Below are 20,152 nucleotides of genomic sequence, written 5' to 3' on the forward strand. Positions count from 1 at the left end.
TACGCCACAGACTAGAGCTGCAATGGGACATTGTTCCACAAATTACCGTGAGGAGTCAAGATGCTGCTTGATTTCTGTTTATCAATTGTGAATTGTTCACGGTGAGAGATGGTTACATTGACAGAAATGAAGAGAGCTGCCTGCATCAAAGAGTCTTTAAGGGTGAAGGAACAATGGCACATTTTGCTAACAAGCATACTTTCTAAAATCAATGAACAGGAATATCAATGTCTATTTGTTTGATGGTGTAATATGAATTTAAGGTCTAAATACTTACCTTGATCATGCACATAAAGCAAAAACACGACCAAGAGGGAGTTGCATAGGGAAGAGAGTGAGCAAAATGAAAAACACAAGACAAGACATGCAATGAAAGGAATTTTCCCACATGTTGCTGCTTGAAAAACAGCATCCACACTTAAGTGAAATGAGGGTTTACAATCGCTGATCTGAACCAGAGGATTTAACCAAGCTTGAGTCTCCCGTCTGTATTTTCAGACCAGGTCTCTTACCGCTGAAATCATCGTATATGATCCCATACAAGTGTCTGGCCTGGGGCTCTCCAGAGTTCAAGAGTTTCAGGAGCCCTTGAGGGATGAAGGAGTCTTTGTTTAAGATTTATCTCCACGTCATTTACAGTGCTCTACAGCTCTATACCTTCACACAGCTGGGGCAGGTATAGGTGGGCATCAGTACTTCAGAGAGGTGCTATGGATTAGGTGGATGGGATTCCCACTAGACTCTACCCTAAAGAAGGGGGTTGCTTTGTTCTATAAAGCTGACATAATCTTCACCTAGTGCAGTGTTTCTTAACTGGAGGCACAGAACCCAAAAGTCATCCTCAAGGTTTTCTTAGAGTTTGTCTTCACATGATCCAGAGCTTTCAAGTCAAGTCCTATTTGTCAGCTCAATATTTGACTGTTAATATCTGGGGTGGACTGGAAGCTGATGTTTTAAAGGGAGTCATTTTCAAAATGCTCCAAAAAGATGAACTTGTAAGTTCTGTCCTGACCTTGGAAACTCCCCAACACAAACTTTTGTGGTGAGATAAGTAGCTGTTCGCGGGCTTTTGATTGATTCACACAAACGTTTGTCGTCAGATTGTTTCCCCAACCCCTGTTTCCAAGGTCAACAATGACCTCTTGAACTCAACTTTTACCAAGATATGGACTACAAGTCCTTAAAGTGCTCTAAAAACAGTTTGAACGTAAGTGGGTTCGATTTTCTTAAACATTTTTTGGGGAAAATCATATAGACCCATTAAACTTTACAGCCTTAAGTGAATAAGATTGATACAAATGTCAGTTTGTAGATTAAACCAAGAAAAGGATGATTAACTCTGGGCTCAAATGATTCAAATCACCACATTTAATGGAGCTATAACTGCAATAATGTGTCGCCTATTAATCTCATCAGGATACATTTTGGGTCCCAATTAGCAAACGGTTATGAATCACTGTTATCGCAACACATGTTCAAATTCTACCTTTCCGTTTCTCTCTTTCTCTCTCTTCATCTTCTCTCCCAGGAGTGTGTTTGTGGGTCTCGTGACTCCTTCTTTCCCACTCAGGTTTGTGGTGCACTACAAAGGAGCAACAACTTGCAAATCAATCTCTCTTGACGTAGCGCAGATCATCGCAGTCTGTTTTACCAAACGACGACAACAACATCCAATGATTTGTGAGAAACCGTTGATAATATAGATCCTATTCACATATAATGTAATCGACTAACGATTATTCTGGGTATTTAGCACAATCAAAAGTTCTCTATTCTTTTAAAAGTATCATACAATTGCTCTTACTATCTATGCAAAAACAACATTCTGTCTTTCAAGAGCATTTTCCATGTGAAGTTCATTTCCTTCCTGCTACAGTTGGTACCAAATTAAGATTTTGCCTTATAGCGCATGTTGACTGACAGGGTGTCAGTTAGAGACAAATTTTGATACATTTGTTGTTCCCAGTTTCTGTTTTCACTGTGAGCTACCAAGTTGAATTCACAATGAGAGATTATGCATACTTGCTGCACCACAAACAATCTACAGGAGCATTGCCACCACTACAAATAAGAGATGCCACTCTTTTCACATTTTCTTTCTTTGTGCTTGTGCTGATATTGTGGGGAAAGTGTGTCTACTGCATACTGTCTTCTTCACTAAAGATACACTGCAGTATATAAAACTACAAGACCATTGCTACCACTACATATCAACGATACCTTGCCCGTGCCCAGATGAGGTTGTTGATTTGTGGCCATGGATCTCATGTCCGTGTCCTTCAGACATGTGGGAAACTGTCAAACCATAATTAACATAAACATTACAAGTAAAATTATCATATGAAGAAGATTGTATATGCTCTTTTTCTCAGTAAGTAAGCAATGTATATTTGTTCTTTTTTTACGAGGTTCTACTGTATGCACAAAAGATTCAACTTATCGTTCAGCTTTTTTCCCCTCCCCGTGCCCAGATGAAGTTGTTATTTTGTGGCCGTGAGTGTCATGTTCGTGTCCATGAGTGGCCAAGTTTAACTCGTAGTAAAGGTGTATCCACTGCATATTTATAGATACCACTACAGGTCAACAACAGTATATATAAGGATATACCTTCATGCTTGTCCTCCCTTTTTATCCCGTGCCCAGATGAAGTTGTTGTTTTGTGGCCATTGGTCTCACGAACGTGGCCATTGGTCTCACGAACGTGGCCATTGGTCTCACGAACGTAGCTATGAGTCTCTTGTACGTGGCCGTGATTCTCTTGAACGTGGCCGTGATTCTCTTGTACGTGGCCGTGATTCTCTTGAACGTGGCCGTGAGTCTCTTGTACGTGAGTCTCTTGTACGTGAGTCTCTTGTACGTGAGTCTCTTGTACGTGAGTCTCTTGTACGTGAGTCTCTTGTACGTGAGTCTCTTGTACGTGGCCACGAGTCTCTTGTACGTGGCCACGAGTCTCTTGTACGTGGCCACGAGTCTCTTGTACGTGGCCGTGGGTCTCTTGTACGTGAGTCTCTTGTACGTGGCCGTGATTCTCTTGTACGTGGCCGTGAGTCTCTTGTACATGAGTCTCTTGTACATGAGTCTCTTGTACGTGGCCACGAGTCTCTTGTACGTGGCCACGAGTCTCTTGTACGTGGCCGTGGGTCTCTTGTACTTGAGTCTCTTGTACGTGGCCGTGAGTCTCTTGTGCATGAGTCTTTTGTACATGAGTCTCTTGTACGTGGCCGTGAGTCTCTTGTACGTGGCCGTGAGTCTCTTGTTCGTGGCCGTGGGTCTCTTGTACGTGGCCGTGAGTCTCTTGTACGTGGCCGTGAGTCTCTTGTACATGAGTCTCTTCTCCGTGGCCGTGATTCTCTTGTACGTGGCCGAGGGTCTCTTGTACGTGGCCGTGGGTCTCTTGTACGTGGCCGTGAGTCTCTTGTACGTGGCCGAGAGTCTCTTGTACATGGCCGTGGGTCTGTTGGACGTGGCCGTGAGTCTCTTGTACATGAGTCTCTTGTACGTGGCCGTGAGTCTCTTGGACGTGGCCGTGAGTCTCTTGTACATGAGTCTCTTGTACGTGGCCGTGAGTCTCTTGGACGTGGCCGAGGGTCTCTTGTACGTGGCCGTGGGTCTGTTGGACGTGGCCGTGGGTCTCTTGTACATGAGTCTCTTGTACGTGGCCGAGGGTCTCTTGTACGTGGCCGTGAGTCTCTTGTACGTGGCCGTGAGTCTCTTGGACGTGGCCGTGAGTCTCTTGTACGTGGCCGTGAGTCTCTTGTACATGAGTCTCTTGTACGTGGCCGTGAGTCTCTTGTACGTGGCCGTGAGTCTCTTGTACGTGGCCGAGGGTCTCTTGTACGTGGCCGAGGGTCTCTTGTACGTGGCCGTGGGTCTCTTGTACGTGGCCGTGGGTCTCTTGTACGTGGCCGTGGGTCTCTTGTACGTGGCCGTGAGTCTCTTGTACGTGGCCGAGGGTCTCTTGTACGTGGCCGAGGGTCTCTTGTACGTGGCCGTGGGTCTCTTGTACGTGGCCGTGAGTCTCTTGTACGTGGCCGTGAGTCTCTTGTACGTGAGTCTCTTGTACATGGCCGTGAGTCTCTTGTACATGAGTCTCTTGTACGTGGCCGTGAGTCTCTTGTACGTGGCCGTGAGTCTCTTGGACGTGGCCGTGAGTCTCTTGTACGTGAGTCTCTTGTACGTGGCCGTGAGTCTCTTGTACGTGGCCGTGGGTCTGTTGGACGTGGCCGTGGGTCACCTCTACGGTGCCATGTGTCTCATGTCTGTGTCCCTCAGATGTGTGGGAAACTGAAACACCACAATTGCGATTGATAACAAGCAAAAACACATAAGGTACATTTTAAATGCTGTTTTCTTTGTATCTTAAACAACCAATAAACCATATCTGTCTTTGAACATATTTCTCTTGATACCAAATAGATTTAGCAGTATAACTATCATGTCACTGAAAAGACAAATTTCGATTCTTGTTTTTGCGTTGCTTTTCCAGTGCCAAAAATTTGTGAAAGTTTATCTACTGTAAATTTTCACTTCTACACTTTTCTACAGTTAGTTAAAACCACTACAGTACATACAAAAACATACCTTCACCGTGTCCAGATGAGGTTGTTTTGCGACCTTGAGTCTCATATACGTGTCCCTCTGAATTGTGGGAGACTGAAACACGACAATTGTCATTGAAATAAGAAGCAAAAATCTAGATCCACTTTGCTGTTTCTGGTTTTGCTGCAAGTAGCCAAGTCTTAATTGTGGTTGTTTGTCTACTGCATATTTCCATAACTACAAGCGAACTACAATATACTTGCTATCTCTACATAGAAAATACCTGTTGTTTCAGCTTCTCTGGCCTTATGCTCCTGCGCCTCCCTTTCTTCCCCGTGTCCAGATGAGGTGGTTGTTTTGTGGCCATGAGTCTCATGTGCGTGTCCCTCAGACATGTGGGGGACTGACACACCGCAATCATCACTGACATAACAAGCAAAAATATGAGGTGTATTTTACGAGAAGACTGCCACCGCTACATATAAAAACTATACCTTTCCTTTCAGCTTTTCTTTCCTCATGCTCCTTTTTCTCTCCGAGCCCAGATGAGGTTGTGGTTTTGTGGCTGTGAGCCTCATGTATGTGTCCCTCGGACTTGTGCTGAACTGAAACACCACAATCATCATTAGAATGAAGCAAATGCCAGCAAACAAGCCAAAATGTAGATGCTTTTCTGCTATTTCTAATTCAATGTTTTGCTGTCAGTTGCCAACGTGGGGAAGGATTATCTACTGCATTTTCCTCTCCACTACAGGTTGAGTTCAGTTGGCTACAGCTGACTTTACAGTACATAAAAGGATCTACCTTTATGCTCTTACTCACTTTCATCCCCGTGCCCAAATAAGGTTGTTGTTTTTTGGCCATGAGTCTCTTGCACGTGGCCGCGAGGCTCTTGTATGTGGCCGCGAGTCCCATGGTCATCAGACTTGAGGGGGACTGACACGCAACAATCGTCAGTGACATAACGAGCAAAAACATCCGGTGTTATACATTTGATATGCTCTTTTCTCAGCAACACACCTTGAACAAGAAATACATTCTGTATCCATTTCTGCTTCATCCTGTCAGCCAGATAACTAATATGACACCACTATTGGTGCCAAAATTATGATTCAGCTGTATCGCTGATGTTGAGTGACAGACTATCATGTCAGTGAAGAGATGAATTTGCTGTTTTCAATTTTTAGTGCCCCAGTTGTTGTTCACCGTGAGCTGTCAAGTTTAACGCATGATAAAAGTGTATTTACTGCGCCAAAAGTAAACTACGGTATATAAATCTACAGGAACATTGCCACTACTACATATAAAAGAGTAATACCTGTCATCTCAGTTATGCTGTCTGTCTCCTCCTTCCCTTCCTCCCTGTGCTCGGATGAGGATGTCGTTTTGTGGCCATGACTCTCATGTACGTGTCCCTCAGACTTGTGGTAGACTGACACACCACAATCATTATTAAGACAACAAGAACAGGCAACGTATGAGGTCATTTACATGCTCTTTCCAAAGCAACCCAAACAATAAGAACTGTATAATTAGGCCGATACTGCAGTGGGTAAAGATTACTGATATCGTCTGCCTTTCTCTCCCTTCTCTTCTTTCTCTCTCTCTCTCTCTCTCTCTCTCTCTCTCTCTCTCTCTCTCTCTCTCTCTCTCTCTCTCTCTCTCTCTCTCTCTCTATAGACTATCTGTTTTGTTCTTATTTCTGCTCCTTTATTTGATATGAATATTCATAGGATGCTATATACGGTAACATCTTCTCATGGGTGCAGGTCCTTATGTTGAGATTTAATGTTCTCTGTGGTGCACTCACACATTATCTCAAATCAATACGAGAGACAACCTAGAACACACATTGCGTTTTTACTGCATTTTTAATTGTCTCTTGCTCAAGTTTTTCTCCGTTTCATTTTCCCAGAGGGCTTTATGCTATTCCCAAGATCCTTTGCTTCAAGATTTTAGGGCTACAAATGAAAGAATAGACATGTGAAACTAGTTTAGTTTATGGATCAAGCCCTCTCTTCATTTCACCTTTCCATTTACTGCAACACAGGCACAATTCAGGAAATCACCAAAGTCCCCCTCACATGAGTGATTAAGACAAAAATATAAAATAACCGATCGCATGAAGCAACCACACCATGCACGTCATTTAGGGACTAATGATCTCCAGACCACCAGAGAATACAATGCTGCATGCATCCGTCTGTGTTTCCCCTTGAGGGTTTTTTGTACAGGCGATGTACTTCTCCAGTTGTTCTTCTTCAGAGGGGAGGGCGGGGGGGCATCCTGCAAGCATCCTGCTCCCCTGCGGAGCGTCCCCCTTCAGGCTATCTCCCGCCCACTCTCTCCCCTTCATCCCTCCCCGTCCCTGGGGCACCAGTGAGACAGGACGCCAGCAGCTGTTCTCACAGCACCCTGGACCATATCACACAACTAGCATCACGCCATCACCACCTCGCATCAAAGTAACCCCTGCCTTCCTCCGCTCATGTCCGACTCCGGCCCCACTGGACCTACTCTCTCACACATCTGTCACAGCTGCATACACGCAAAATTAATGAAAGAAATACTCTCTTGTGGGAGAGCAGGATTCTGAGTCCCGGTTGTTTCAAAAGGCAGACGTAGCACAGCAGTGGGCATAAATGCATTTACTCTCGGTAACCTACGCTGCCTTGGGGGTAGGAGTGATTTGAACTGTTGTTGGCATTCATCTCAATCAGCTCAGCCCGAACCGTCTGACTGGCAGGTTCATGCAGGGTTCCCGCTTTCTCTACACTGACTGACAGAAGGGACCTCAAACACCATGTGATTGTTTTCTTGTTTTCTTTATATTTATATTTTGCCATCTACTGCGGTAAATTGAGGTTAATGTCAAGGGGGGTATTTTGGGCTTAGTCCTGATTCTGTCTCTCCTGTTACCTCTTCATATCTATCTGTCACTCTGATCCTGCGGCTGATGCTCAATGCGTCTGAGTGAGGCACATACAATGTCAACTGAACTCAGACTTTTTGCAAACCTTCCACCGCCAGTGCTCGTACGGCCTCTCACTCACTCACTCACTCACTCACTCATCCATGTTAACAAGATTTCACTGCCACTACCTAAATTGAATAAGCGTTTCTGACATGCGATATGATGCTGAACATAATGATTATGGAAGCTTGTGTATACGAGCATGTTCGGGACTTTCACCTCGTGAAAATTGCCAATTTCAGCAAGGTTCCACACCGAAAGAAACATCACGTTGGCTGTAAATAAAATGATCTCCTGATTCTAAATGAGATTATTCTATTTTCTGGCAGCCTGTACTCTACTCTATATCGACTGTCAACTAGAGCTATGGGTGTGCCTTACCTCCTCTCTCACTATGCCGTGAGTGTTTTTCCTCGGTGTCATGCAGGCTTGTTTGATGGTGAAGATGAGACAGGACAGACCCTATTGTTAATGGATGGTGGTGTAGATGATGATTAACAGCCGAATGATGCGTGGACTCCTTTGGGACTGGGTGAGACAGATGTGAATGTTCGGGGATTCTCTCCGAAGGTGTGAACACCTCTGGTGTCAAGGAAACCCGGTGCTCCTCAGAAGGAAGGCTAACCCCTCCCGCAACAGGAAGTGCGTCAAATTCTCCGATGGGCACCAGTGGAGGCTCAGACAAATGCCTGGTGTGTAACACATTGTCTGTTACCGGGGCTGAGCTGTCTGTAACTCTGGTTTCTGCTGGTGCAGCTCTCGTGTCTGTTGCATCGGTTGCATGAGGACAGAGAATGGAAATGCAATGAGGAACGAGCGGGCTAACACATTAGCATAAGAGATGCAGCATCAGATTGTTTATCCAAAGAAAGCCTAGCTTTCCCTTTTTCCTCCTCAAACTTGCGCGCACACACACATGCGAGCGTGCACGTTCAAACACACAGAAGTGCGAACACACAATGATAGTGTGATTTCACACTGCTGAGATAGGCTAAACTCAAAAGCTGTTCCACAACCCTTTCAGTGCTGGAGATTGTGTTGTTGTTTTTTTTAGCAAAGCACAGTGACTGTTAAAGGTGTGACTGTTGTTAATACGGCTGTAAAATGAAAACACACGCTGTTTGTCAAAGTGTATTGCTCTGTCTTACACGTACAGTGTTGTGTACGGATGTGTGCATATGTTTTGTCATCTCTAAATTTGAGAGACGTTAATCGCTCACCTTCACAACATTAATTAATGAATTACTGATCTATAAATACAGTGCTGTAGTGGTACAATATATTAGCTATGACATAATATGATTGCATAAAACTACTGGTACAAGTTGCCGTGTTTAAACTGTTCCGATGTCCTGACTGATCGCAAGTTTATTCAACGGTTACTTAGCGAGAGAGAGCATAATTGTGATGCTAGATTTTCAGATTTATGGCTGCACACAACACTGTTACACCATTAATACATGGTATGTATTAATATGATGTGAACAACACCAAGTACATCATTGTACGCTCTATATCATCAATGAAAGCAAGAGTTGACATGACGTTTAACCATCGCACTTTTACAGTTCTCTATTCCAGTATAATCCCACTACAATCATGACTAGTCTCGTACTACCTAGTTTGCAAGTGCCTACCTCCACCTGGATCAGAATGATGAGGGTTTAGAGAGCTGAAATGTGAGTTTCCAACCCCAGAAACGGAGCCGCTGGAGGCAATGGACTCTGAATGTAAAAGCACAAGGTAAAAAGAAAAGCAGGGCCAAGGTCTTAGTGTAATTTTCAGCCATGCAACAGCGCCATCACTCTCTCACGCAATGCAGCAATAATCTAAGCTGATTCATTACATCATCATGTAACATGTGCCTGTCTGTCTGTACAGATGGACTCACTAACGGTCCTACGACACACGCATGCACACACACACACACACACACACACACACACACACACACACACACACACACACACACACACACACACACTTCAGCGAGTGTCCAGTCCCTGCTCGCCTGCTCGGACACGTTTTTAGGCGTCTCCCACACAAATGTATTTGCATATAATGAGATCGTTTGTCACTTGTATTAATGTAGCCAGAGAAATTACAACAATAATGTTTAATGCCACTTGTCAGTCTCGGCATTCTCATCATTTATTACCGGAGTGCTGGACATTGATTTAGTTCCACACTAATGAAGCCGTTGTTATTCAGGACCAGTTAACGTGTTTTTTTTTCCAGAACACCTAATGGTGGCAGGAGGAGTGAGAGCATGGATCTTATTAATATGTCACATGATCTTCCAGACATGATCCAATCCCTCTCAGTCGAAGGGCAAGTTCAATCTTTATTAGAAAAATGAAAGGATTTGAATCGACGGGCGTGAGATGAGGATGGTGGACAGATAGGACTGCGGTTGATCGAGTGCAGTACGTCCCCAGTGCCTGTGAGTTTGCATACACTTGTCTGTCCGCATGTGTCTGCTCGTCCTTTTATTGAGGCTATTCTACAGCTCTGGGAAGATGACGTCATGCGGGGTCATGCTGGCTGGATAGGTGGCTGTATGACCGGGTTTTAGGATTTGGTTTGCGTGACCTCCCCTCCCCCTTCGCCAAACGCCCATCTGTCAGCCGGCCAATGGGCTGCGGGCTCTGTGGATCAGAATCTCTTGCCAATAGATCGCTAATCCTCATCTGAGCATGCTCAGTGATTTAACTGGGACAGGGACATGACAAAGGGTGCAACTACTATGACATGCTGTCCAACCCATACGTCCTGCTGTAACGTGCACAAGGATGCATCTGATCCGGCAGCACAGACTACAGTCAACATCTTATTATTGACCTTACTGTAAAATACACAATACACACATAAACCAGGATTTGCATTTTCAGATTCCTGGGAACAGTAATAATCCTGAAAATATGATTCATATAACTCACTTTTATGTGGAGGAAAATTTTGAAAATAAACTCCCAGGCTGCTTAAAAACCTTTCTCGTCATGTGATCTAGTTTTTAAAGTTACAGGACCTTCAGCCTCACAATAAGACAAAGCCTGTGTGTGTGTATCAGTGTGTACATGAACAAACAGTAATGGCGGCCGCTCTGTGAGAATAGAACCTAAGACCTCAGATCCCCGGGAGGAGAAGGAGGGGATGAAGATGATTTATGTGTTTCACTGAACTGCACCATACGCCCGCCAGAACTCCACAGCGCGCACACACACACACACACACACGCACACACACACACACGCACACACGCACACACACACACACACACACACGCACACACGCACACACGCACACACACACACACACACACACACCTACACACACACACACACACACACACACACACACACACACATATAACAAGGCTTTGCTCACATCAGGGTCAGGTTCAAGCCAAAAACACTTCTCTAAACCTGGGATAAAAAAAGAAGACGGTAATACTCAATACAATAGTATGATCTTCCTTTATGGTGTCCCAGAAGTGCAAATGAGTATTTAAGTTTAAAATTGTATATATTGGAAATTATGTTAATTCATTATATATATTTAGTGCATTCATCATTTTGAAGGAAGTGATTTTATTGTTTAAATGTAATTAATAGTTTTGTCAAAAAAAGATACAGATTATATTTGAATGCCAATTATTTAAACAGATTAAAGCTGCAATGATTATTTGATTAATAATCAATCAGAAAATAAATAATACATATTATGCAAAAATGGCAAAAATTCACTTGTTTCAGCTCCTCGAATGTTGTTTTTTCTGGTTTTCTTAGTTTTCTATGATAGTTCATTGAATAGCTTTTGACTTTAGGACTTTTGGTCAAACAAAACCAAAAATGGTGATTGTTTGACAATGAAAATAATTGTTAGCTAAATGTTATGGAAGTAAAACATAGTTCAGAGAATCACATCATGACTGTAAATGTAAAGCAAAAGTCTACATGTGATGCTTGTCCTTCATAGCAGGCTTCAAAAAGCGTACAAAGGACTGCAACTGTCTGTACAACGTCAAAGCTTCTGTCCGCCCCTTCTAAATCACAGCTCATCAGTGAATTCTTTGACTTCCCCACCGATGTCAGCCAAGCAACAAAAGTGCTGTGCTGTTCAATAAACGCTCCTGATGGATCTCCTTCAGACAAAAAAAAGAAAAGCAGAAAGTCTGACGACATCACAGCTCCTCCCAGCTCCCCCCACGTCCTAAGTGCTTTTCTGGTGGAACATGAGCGGTCCGCTGCCGACCAAGATGGCAGGTTTCAATTCAGCATGACGAGGGCGAGCCGGGCTTTGAGGTCCACTTTACTGTACATTCAAGCGGCTGACAGATTCTGTTCACGTCCACCCTGGGCTGCTTGAAATCAGTCAGTCAGAACAAATAAAGTCTAAATGTCCATACAGTTTGATGCCCACGCTCTCAGGACGGGAGAAGTCTGGCATTAACGTCAGAGATATAGCCGACCAGGGAAATGCACAGCTCTATACCTCCAGTAGGTTGCAGGGTGAATTATGTACATATACACAGACACAAAGACACTGCTTGTTGGCGTCTATAAGTACAACCACAGGCACACACATTTGCTTTGTCACAAGTGAACAGTGTCCAATACGCAGCTGCTGTATCATCTGACCAGCTGTGGCCAGTGGTGGAAGAAGTATTCAGCTCTGTACTGCACTGTACAAATACACCAGCACAAGTAAAGGTTTACTCTTAAAAAAAAATCAACTTGTTTGAATTAATAGTTTTTGTACATTTTAGGAAATAGGCTTTCTGGTTTAGAGCTAAATGTAACAGTGAGGATTGGTGCTACTTTCATATCTGTCCGTCAAATAAGAAGTTTCCAGTTGTTGTGCTAAGCTAGCTTCATATTTGACCCACAGACAGGAGAGTGGTATCGATCTTCTTATCAAACTCTAAGCAGCAAAGAGGCATTTCCTGCATTGTCAAACAGTTTGTTGAAGACGTGTGAGAATCTTGAAGGAAGACAGAATAAGGGCAAAATGACGCCTTCTTCTCGAAATTCCATGAAACGAATTGACTTCCATTGAAATGATGTCTCTGCAATGGCAGATGTCTTCACTTGTTTTTATAAAATAAGTCTCAGTAATAAACAAAGATGACGATTTCTGCAGTGTGTGCAGTTATGGCATGTTTATCTACAAAGTAACTAGTAGCTAGCTATATCAAGTACCTCTGGCTATGGCTAATGTACTTTTCCGCACCTTCCCGAGAGGCTCCAAAGGGCTCATGGGTAATAGCTGGAGACCAACTCTTTGTTTCAGCTTCCACTTCACCTTCACTTTCACCCCCCCGCTTCAGTTTCAGCTTCACCCTCTGTCTCGTCTTCACCTTCAGTGGCAGTAAATGTTCAGCAACACAGGTAAAAAAACCGTGGATTGACAAACAAAACGTGAATCCGTGGGAACCTGAAACTGAACCACTAAACTCATTATCGGCCCATTAGCAAGCATCATTTGTCTCTTTGATAAATCCTACCCATTATTTTTGCCTCTAATTGTGAGAGGAGACCTTTTAAAAGCAGACTTCTGCAGTGCAGTCCAATTGCTCAGTCTATCCATGCATCAGCCTTTTACTGTCCGGCCATGTGGAGAACAGCCCAGTGCTGTCAGGGTTGATGTTGCCACTTTGCCGATCGTTTCTGTCTAACAGCTCGGAGGCTGAGAGCCTCTCCAAAGAGAGAATCCCTAATCAAATTCCCTTTTATTCCTGCCTCCCAGAGCTCCTCACCCGGATTCACACTGCATTACAACACTATATGCCCACATCCTTCTCTCGCATTTCTCTGTCTGTCTTTTCTCTCTCAGTTCCTTTTGCTGCTCCATCCAACACCCATCCCCCCCCCCCTCTTCTTCAATCCATCCGTGTCTTTAGTCTAAATAAGAAAAGCAGAGCTGTGGAAGAATTCCTCCTGTACAGGTTAGTGTGATGTGCTGTGATGAAAGGACATGGCCACAGAGAGGCCTATTAATAATAAAGGACACGGGGCTCAAGCTGCAGCACTGCGAGAGGAGATGCAGGAAAAGACAAGTGACTGGAGAGCCAGCTGAACATCACAGGAGAGAGGGAGACGTGCAGGAAAAGCGATGTACGGGGTTTCAAAAACGATGCAACAAAAAAGGGGGAGGAAGAGACCGAGAGAGAGAGTGTGGCATTCCACCTCCTCTGCTTCGCATTATTACTTACTGGAACCGGAGGGGGAACCAGCAATTGTACCTGAAAGAGAATAAGAAGAGGGAGAGGAGACTTGTTTATTTATGCATTCAATTTGCCTAAAGACTTGACTGTGCCTCGTTCATCAGACTCAGGTGGCAGAGAGAGCTTAAGAGCTGTTCTGCAAAATAACGGTTTGTTGGAGACCACCTCTCAATGTCCCGGAGTAATTACTGGGCTTGCACCGCCTCCCGCATCCTCCCTAATTTGCCCCGTTACTCTTCCCCCAAAATCCTCACATTCAGAGGGTCCTCATCATATATGTATGTTTTAAGAGAGCGCTCAAAAACGTTACGCCTTCCCTGCATGTTTACCACGATTGTATTTGTAGTTAGGTTAGCTTGGCACGCACAATGCAGTCCGTGGAGACCAAACTGTTTCGTGAGCCATGGCCATTTTGTGTACGATTTACAACTGAGCAAGTTTTTCATTTTTTAATTCCTCTAATGGGATTTAGGAGTTTAAAAGGCTGGTGATGTGCGCTGAAGTTGTGTGTCGGCATTAGAACTGGCTTGGAAGCAACAGCATGATTTACAAAAAGAGGGCTGACAATAGAGCTATTCTTTACAGTGTGTGTGTGTGTGTGTGTGTGTTGTGTGTGTTGTGTGTGCAGGTACAGGTGTATGTGAGTGTGTATCTGCCTGTGTTTCTCTCTGTGTACATGCGAGTGTGTCAGTGTTTGTTTGAAAGGAGAAAACTAGGGAGGGGCTGCCCTAGATTATTTTATCGGAGCTAGCTACTGTAGCTGGCTACAGTCTGCGAGAGGATTTCCCCCCACGCACTCCCACGTTGTAGCACAGCTCTGATCTGCTCTCTGCATCGAAGAGACGACAACTCGGAGAACTCAGTCTCTCCATCGACTTCTCTCAACTTGTACCCTTGATCCTGCCTTTCATTCAGGACCTCACGACAAAACCCACACAACATCAATCCAGTATACTGGAAATCACTGCATGTATATTTGTTTTGAAATAGAAAATATCATTTTATGATCGGTCAACTCTGATTAGAAAGATTGAAATTAATTGCTATGATGCCACAGATTCGCAATAATGTAAGTAAAATAATACAACAACATAAAATACACAAAATACTTCACAATGAAATCAATAATATTTTGTTATTGTGAGAGGCTAAAGTCGAATGTATTCCCATTCTTTGCTCTCTAAAAGACACGAGACAATGTTTCAAATGTTTTCTGCACAGGAGCTAAATGTGACCGACTATCAGCTAATGGGACACAAAGCTAGCATTAGCATAAGCATCAGCGGGGCTAAACTACCAGCAATAACCGCTAACGGAGCACTAAGGTAACATAAACTAAGCTGGGCTTAAGTCTGCAACGTCAGCCCTGCAACCCGTAAATGGAGCAGCGGCGTTTCTCTTCAGTGAGAATGATTAGTCGCTTTCATTCCAATAGATAGAGATTGATATCACCCTCATGTTTGTACGGTAAATAAGAAGCTACAGTGAGCAGCCGGGTAGCTTAGCTTAGCATAAAGACGGGCTCTTTTCCATGACAACAAAAGCTCATGAATTAATACGTTTTGTCTCATTTGTATAATTTGTACAAAAACCAAAGTGTAAAGAGGACAATTCACGTTTTACATTTTTAATTGTTGCAACTTCGATCAATTAATTAATAGTCCTATCCATACAGTAAAGCCAGCTGACAAAAAAAGCCAAGGCAAATGTAAAGAGGAGTATTTTTATCTAGCTGTGTGTCAGATTGATGAGTTGATCAACAGAATAGCATGTTTTAGGTATACGTACAGGTGTTGGGGGTTCCATTGGGTGTTGGCAGGTAGGAACCAGCCTTCCAGGACTTGGCTTTGAAGCCCTTCTTGCAGCGCTGGCAGTCCTGGCCCGTGGTGTTGTGTTCACACTGGCACTGGAGGTTCCCATCCTGCAGCAGGCACTGGGAGGCATGGAGGTTACACTTACACCTTTAACAAAAAAAGAAGAAAAAAAGCAGAGTACACAGATGAGATGAGAGAGGCAGAAAGCGAAAGTTGTGATCACACGCTGGTTGTAAGTGTTAATGAGGTTAGAAATTAGTGTATTTGTACAACAAGGAGACAAAAAAAGACAAGTGCAAATAGTGAGTGTTAAAGGTCTGGTGCAGAGATGGAACACAAGTCTATTGTGGGTGAATTGCATTGTAAAACACGATTAAACAAGATTATGATTATAGGATTAAGGTACGTAAGGTTCTAAGTAGTTTGTTGTTTACTGAGCAGCGAGGTAAACTACACTGCACACCCGACAAAGAGAGTAAAAATAAGACGTGTGTGAGCATTTGTACTGTATGGGTGCTGTTATGGGTGTAGTGTACACTTATAAATGCACCAGTAAAATGTTGCCGAAATGAGGATTGAAATACTGAGAAATATAAATATTCAATGCCATCAAGATTAATTGGTGTAAATACATTCATACAAAGGAAACGATGATTTCTTTTGGTCTCAATTTCAGAAGTTTGAACAGTTGCCAGTCTATCTGATTGTCTGTAATTTGATTTCACCAACAGCTCCTCTGTATCTACACCTAAACTGAGTCAAGCATCAAAAAGGAATCAAACTCTTTTTACTAAAGTTCTTCTGAAAGTCAAAAGTCCAGATTGACTGAACGTCGACCTGCAACTTTTAATTGATTCATCGAGTAGTATGAGCGCAACCTCGGCTGGTTCCTGTATGTTTTGTGTCCGTTGTTGTTTTTTGATATGTTTTTATTGTGATGTTATCCTTCCCCATTTGTACTCTTATATGCCATTTTTTACTTGCTGCCCATCTTGACCAGGACTCCCTGGCAGAAGACATATTGTATCTCAATGGGTTAATTAAATAAAGGACAGATAAATAATGAATAAAATAAAGCTTGTTGCTTCTCCTCAACATATCTGGAGCACAGGGACACAAAGCATGATGTAAAGTGAAAAAATAATACACTTTCAAAAGTTGAATGCAAAACACTGTTGGTCCAAGATTGTTGGCAATCTATTTTCCAGGTCATTTTGGAACAAATTGTTGTTGACAAATGCTGCCTGTGAAATTCAAATATCTGAGTGTGTGTGTGTGTGTGTGTGCGCACGAGTGTGCGTGCACGCATGAACATAATGTGTGCACAGTGCGGCAGAGGGCAGGGCCCAGGTGGGCAATGAGGATCTTAAGGACATTCGGCAGCTACGACTTTAAATTACAGCCTTTTCCAGATGAGCGACTGGACTCCAATCCAGTTTGTTCCACAGGAGTGAACAGCTATCCGTCTGCATCAAATATTCAAAGAATGGCCCCTGTATTCTGGCAGGATGACTGCTTCAATCTTCCTTCCTCACACTAATCTGCGCTTTCTCATCAATTTCTTTTCTTTTTTTTTGTGGTTTATCCTGTCGGCCTACCCAACCTCAATCCTAGTTTCGCCACATTACTTTACATACAGGATAACGATGACTGAAATGACTGAAACTTAGAAAACGCGAAGTAAACTTCACAGGAAACGAAATGGAGGCAGTCGATCGTGGCGCGTTGTCTCGCATCACATTGTTGCTTGCCGTCCTATGTTTCTCTCTGATCACCTGGACGAGCTGACAGGACGTGCCAGGGAAAATCCATCCGTCGACGAGGCCTTGTTTCCTGCATGCCTTCTGAAGGACACGAGCTGTCCACTTAGCGGAGAGGGAAATTGAACATCTCTTTTTCATGGAGGAAATAGAGAGTGAGCGAGTGTGTGTGAAATGGGACAGGTGTGTGTGTGCGCGAGTGTTTCTGGCTCCAGTGATTGTGATGCGTTTAACCAAGAGCGGCGATGACAGCCAACAGATCTGAGAAGCAGAGGCGCGGTGACTAACGTCTGGATTGAGTGACTGACAGCGCCGAACATATCACCGCTTCTCATCGCCCGCGTCTTCGGTGATAAATCTCATCTGTCCCATCTTAAGAGAGGAAGCGCCACTGAGTGCAGCACCTAGAAGTTATAGTTAAAAATCAATACTAAAGACCAAAGTGATTTTCTACGTATATGTTGCTGTGCAGTTTGTGTCTTGCAGGCCTAATGGCTGCAGCCTACGAGAGGAAATGTCCTCTTGTCAGTTATCTGGACAGCCGAGATATAGAGGTTAAAGCTCGCATGAGCAGATGAGTCTGGATGCATAGATTTACCTTCACGAAATGCCATTGGAGCTCTAATAACTAAACCCTCTGCGATTTTATTATATCATTAAAGCAAAATTGGCAGTCTTGCAGGTTGAAACTTTGCGCGTCCCCTTGACCTGCTTTTGTGACTCCTGCCACATAGTACAGCCAAGGAAGACCAGGAGTGCTTCTAGCCTTGCACTCCTTCCGCATCAATGATGCGACGCTCCAACTTTTCAAGTGCCGCGTCTCTTTAGCCCTCTCTCTTTCGGATGACAGCTTGCACTGGGATTTCTCCCGATCCTCCCCCCCCCCCCCCCCACAAATAATACATGGGCACAATCGCATGTTAATGCACAAGATGTCTGCCTTCACTGCAAAGTCATCAAAGTGGGAGTAGCAGCTCTGAGCTGGAGGAAGTTAAGACAGGACAGCTGGATCCATCACAAGCCTATTTACTCAGAGAGCGAGAGAGAGGAGAGATGAAATTAGAGAAGGTGAGGGGAGGAAAAGACAAAGGACAAGAAGAGAAAGCTGGGTGAGAAAGGGAGTCTAGGAGCAGAAGGAAGTAAGTGATTCAAATGTATTCCAGTCTGCATTAGAAACCACACGCACAAGGTGGTGGTTTAATTAGCTGGTGTAATTATGGGTCAATACTTCTGTATCAGTCTGTTGGAGACTCTCCTCCTCGTTTCAGCAAATGGGCAAAAACAACTTGTATTTACGTTTTAAGGGACAAAGCCTCCAGCAGCGGTTGGAATTATGCGTCTTGTCCGTTGGGAGCAAAGGAGGAAGTCGGCTGAGGTTACTGTAGAGCCACAAAGTCTGCAGAGGAAGGAGGTCGTGGTGGATGGATGGCTCAACAGAACATCAGACTCAAACGCTGGAGACTGCAGTTTGTTTCCTACAGACATTCAACACTGACTTCTTTTAACAATGGCCGCGGCGGTCCCCTGCATTAACCAACACAACACATGATCTTTCCCCAAAAACGATTGCAAAAAAGGGAAAAATGCCGGCCAGAAATGAATGTTAAAAAATTGTGGTCTCTGTAAGTTTTTCAGAAACGGTGTACGTTTTTCCGATATTTAACCACAACCATTATCTTTCTCTGACAAAAGTGTTTCTGAAACCCAAACGTTGTTGTGTCAAAGTTGTGTACTGCGTAGCTCAGACCACTCCACTGTGGTGTCTGTGTGGCACAAAGATCAGAAATGTTGCCAGAGTAAATAATTCAGACGGCAATTAGGTTTCCTCCAAAACATGTACGGCAAAACCATTTCGTAGGCTACAGTAGGAGACAGAATTGGTGCATGTGTATCGTATGATCTATATCTACATGCCCACGCTATGTTTTGCATTGATCAATGATCTGTATTTCATATCCAATAGACCGATTAGTTGTCAGCTTATCTGTGTTTCTCTGTGAAGTCATGTCAGCGCCGTGCATTTAATGGCGCGAGGACTGCCTGTTTTAGACAGCAGAGACGCAGCAATTAGGAGAATAAATAATAAGAAAGATAAACAAACATCAAGGGGGAGTCATGTGGTGGCAGAGCCTGAGAAAGCAGCTGGAAGCAGCAGTTAATGGGGCTTTATCAGTCTCTTTACTGTAGTCCATGCCTATTCCTCTATTTCCCTCCGGGGACGTTGCTATCACTCCCGCTTTCTTATTTTCGGTTTTGCACTCTCCTCCCACTATTTTTTGAAAAGTTTTTATTTCAACTTTTGCTCAAATTCCATCTACTGTAACCGTTCCAGTCCTCCAGTCTTTGCTCACGCTCTTCCTCCTTCTTCATCCATTTGATCCCCCATCTCTTTCTTTCTTTTCCCCTTCTGTCCGTCTATGCAGCCCTGACTCCTTTTAGATACACTTTTTTTACTCCTGCCCGTAGCACCAGTGCACTCTGTGGACCGCACTGAGTAAATTGGGTTGTGGACTTGTGTCTGAGCGGAGTAGGTGGAGGAGAAAATAGGCGGGTATAGACGATGCGGGGAGGGGGGCTGAGCAGTCAGTTCAGCAGGGAGTAGAGCAGCTGTGTCAGAGCGTTGACAGCCTGCCTGCCTCCCCGACCACAGCGGTGAGACTCGGAGGACCAGGAGGAGGGTCCGCATTGACGTGCTCTAACCTGCGATGACAGACCACATCGATGCGGCTCTGACCCAGCAAGAGACCTCCTCTTCTACTCTGTGTTCGATCAGCCGTCACTGAGAAGGCCCACTCGCTATTTGCAGCAACTCCCTCCCCTGATACCGCAACCGGCTACG

General features: G+C 44.1%; 1 protein-coding gene across 5 annotated transcripts in view; it reads right to left on the bottom strand.

Moving 5' to 3' along the window:
- The window catches only part of ntng2b (netrin g2b), a 64,321-nt gene that overhangs the window by 16,250 nt on the left and 27,919 nt on the right, over positions 1-20,152 (bottom strand). For all 5 annotated transcript variants that reach the window (XM_079289974.1, XM_079289975.1, XM_079289973.1 and 2 more), the window contains exons 4-5: positions 15,528-15,700; positions 13,728-13,757 (exon numbers count right to left, since the gene is read on the bottom strand). In XM_079289974.1, the coding sequence (XP_079146100.1) occupies positions 13,728-13,757; positions 15,528-15,700 (203 nt within the window). The remainder of the gene's footprint in view (positions 1-13,727; positions 13,758-15,527; positions 15,701-20,152) is intronic.

This window comes from Melanostigma gelatinosum (genome assembly GCF_949748355.1).
Source record: "Melanostigma gelatinosum genome assembly, chromosome: 18".
Classification (NCBI taxonomy): Eukaryota; Metazoa; Chordata; class Actinopteri; order Perciformes; family Zoarcidae; genus Melanostigma; species Melanostigma gelatinosum.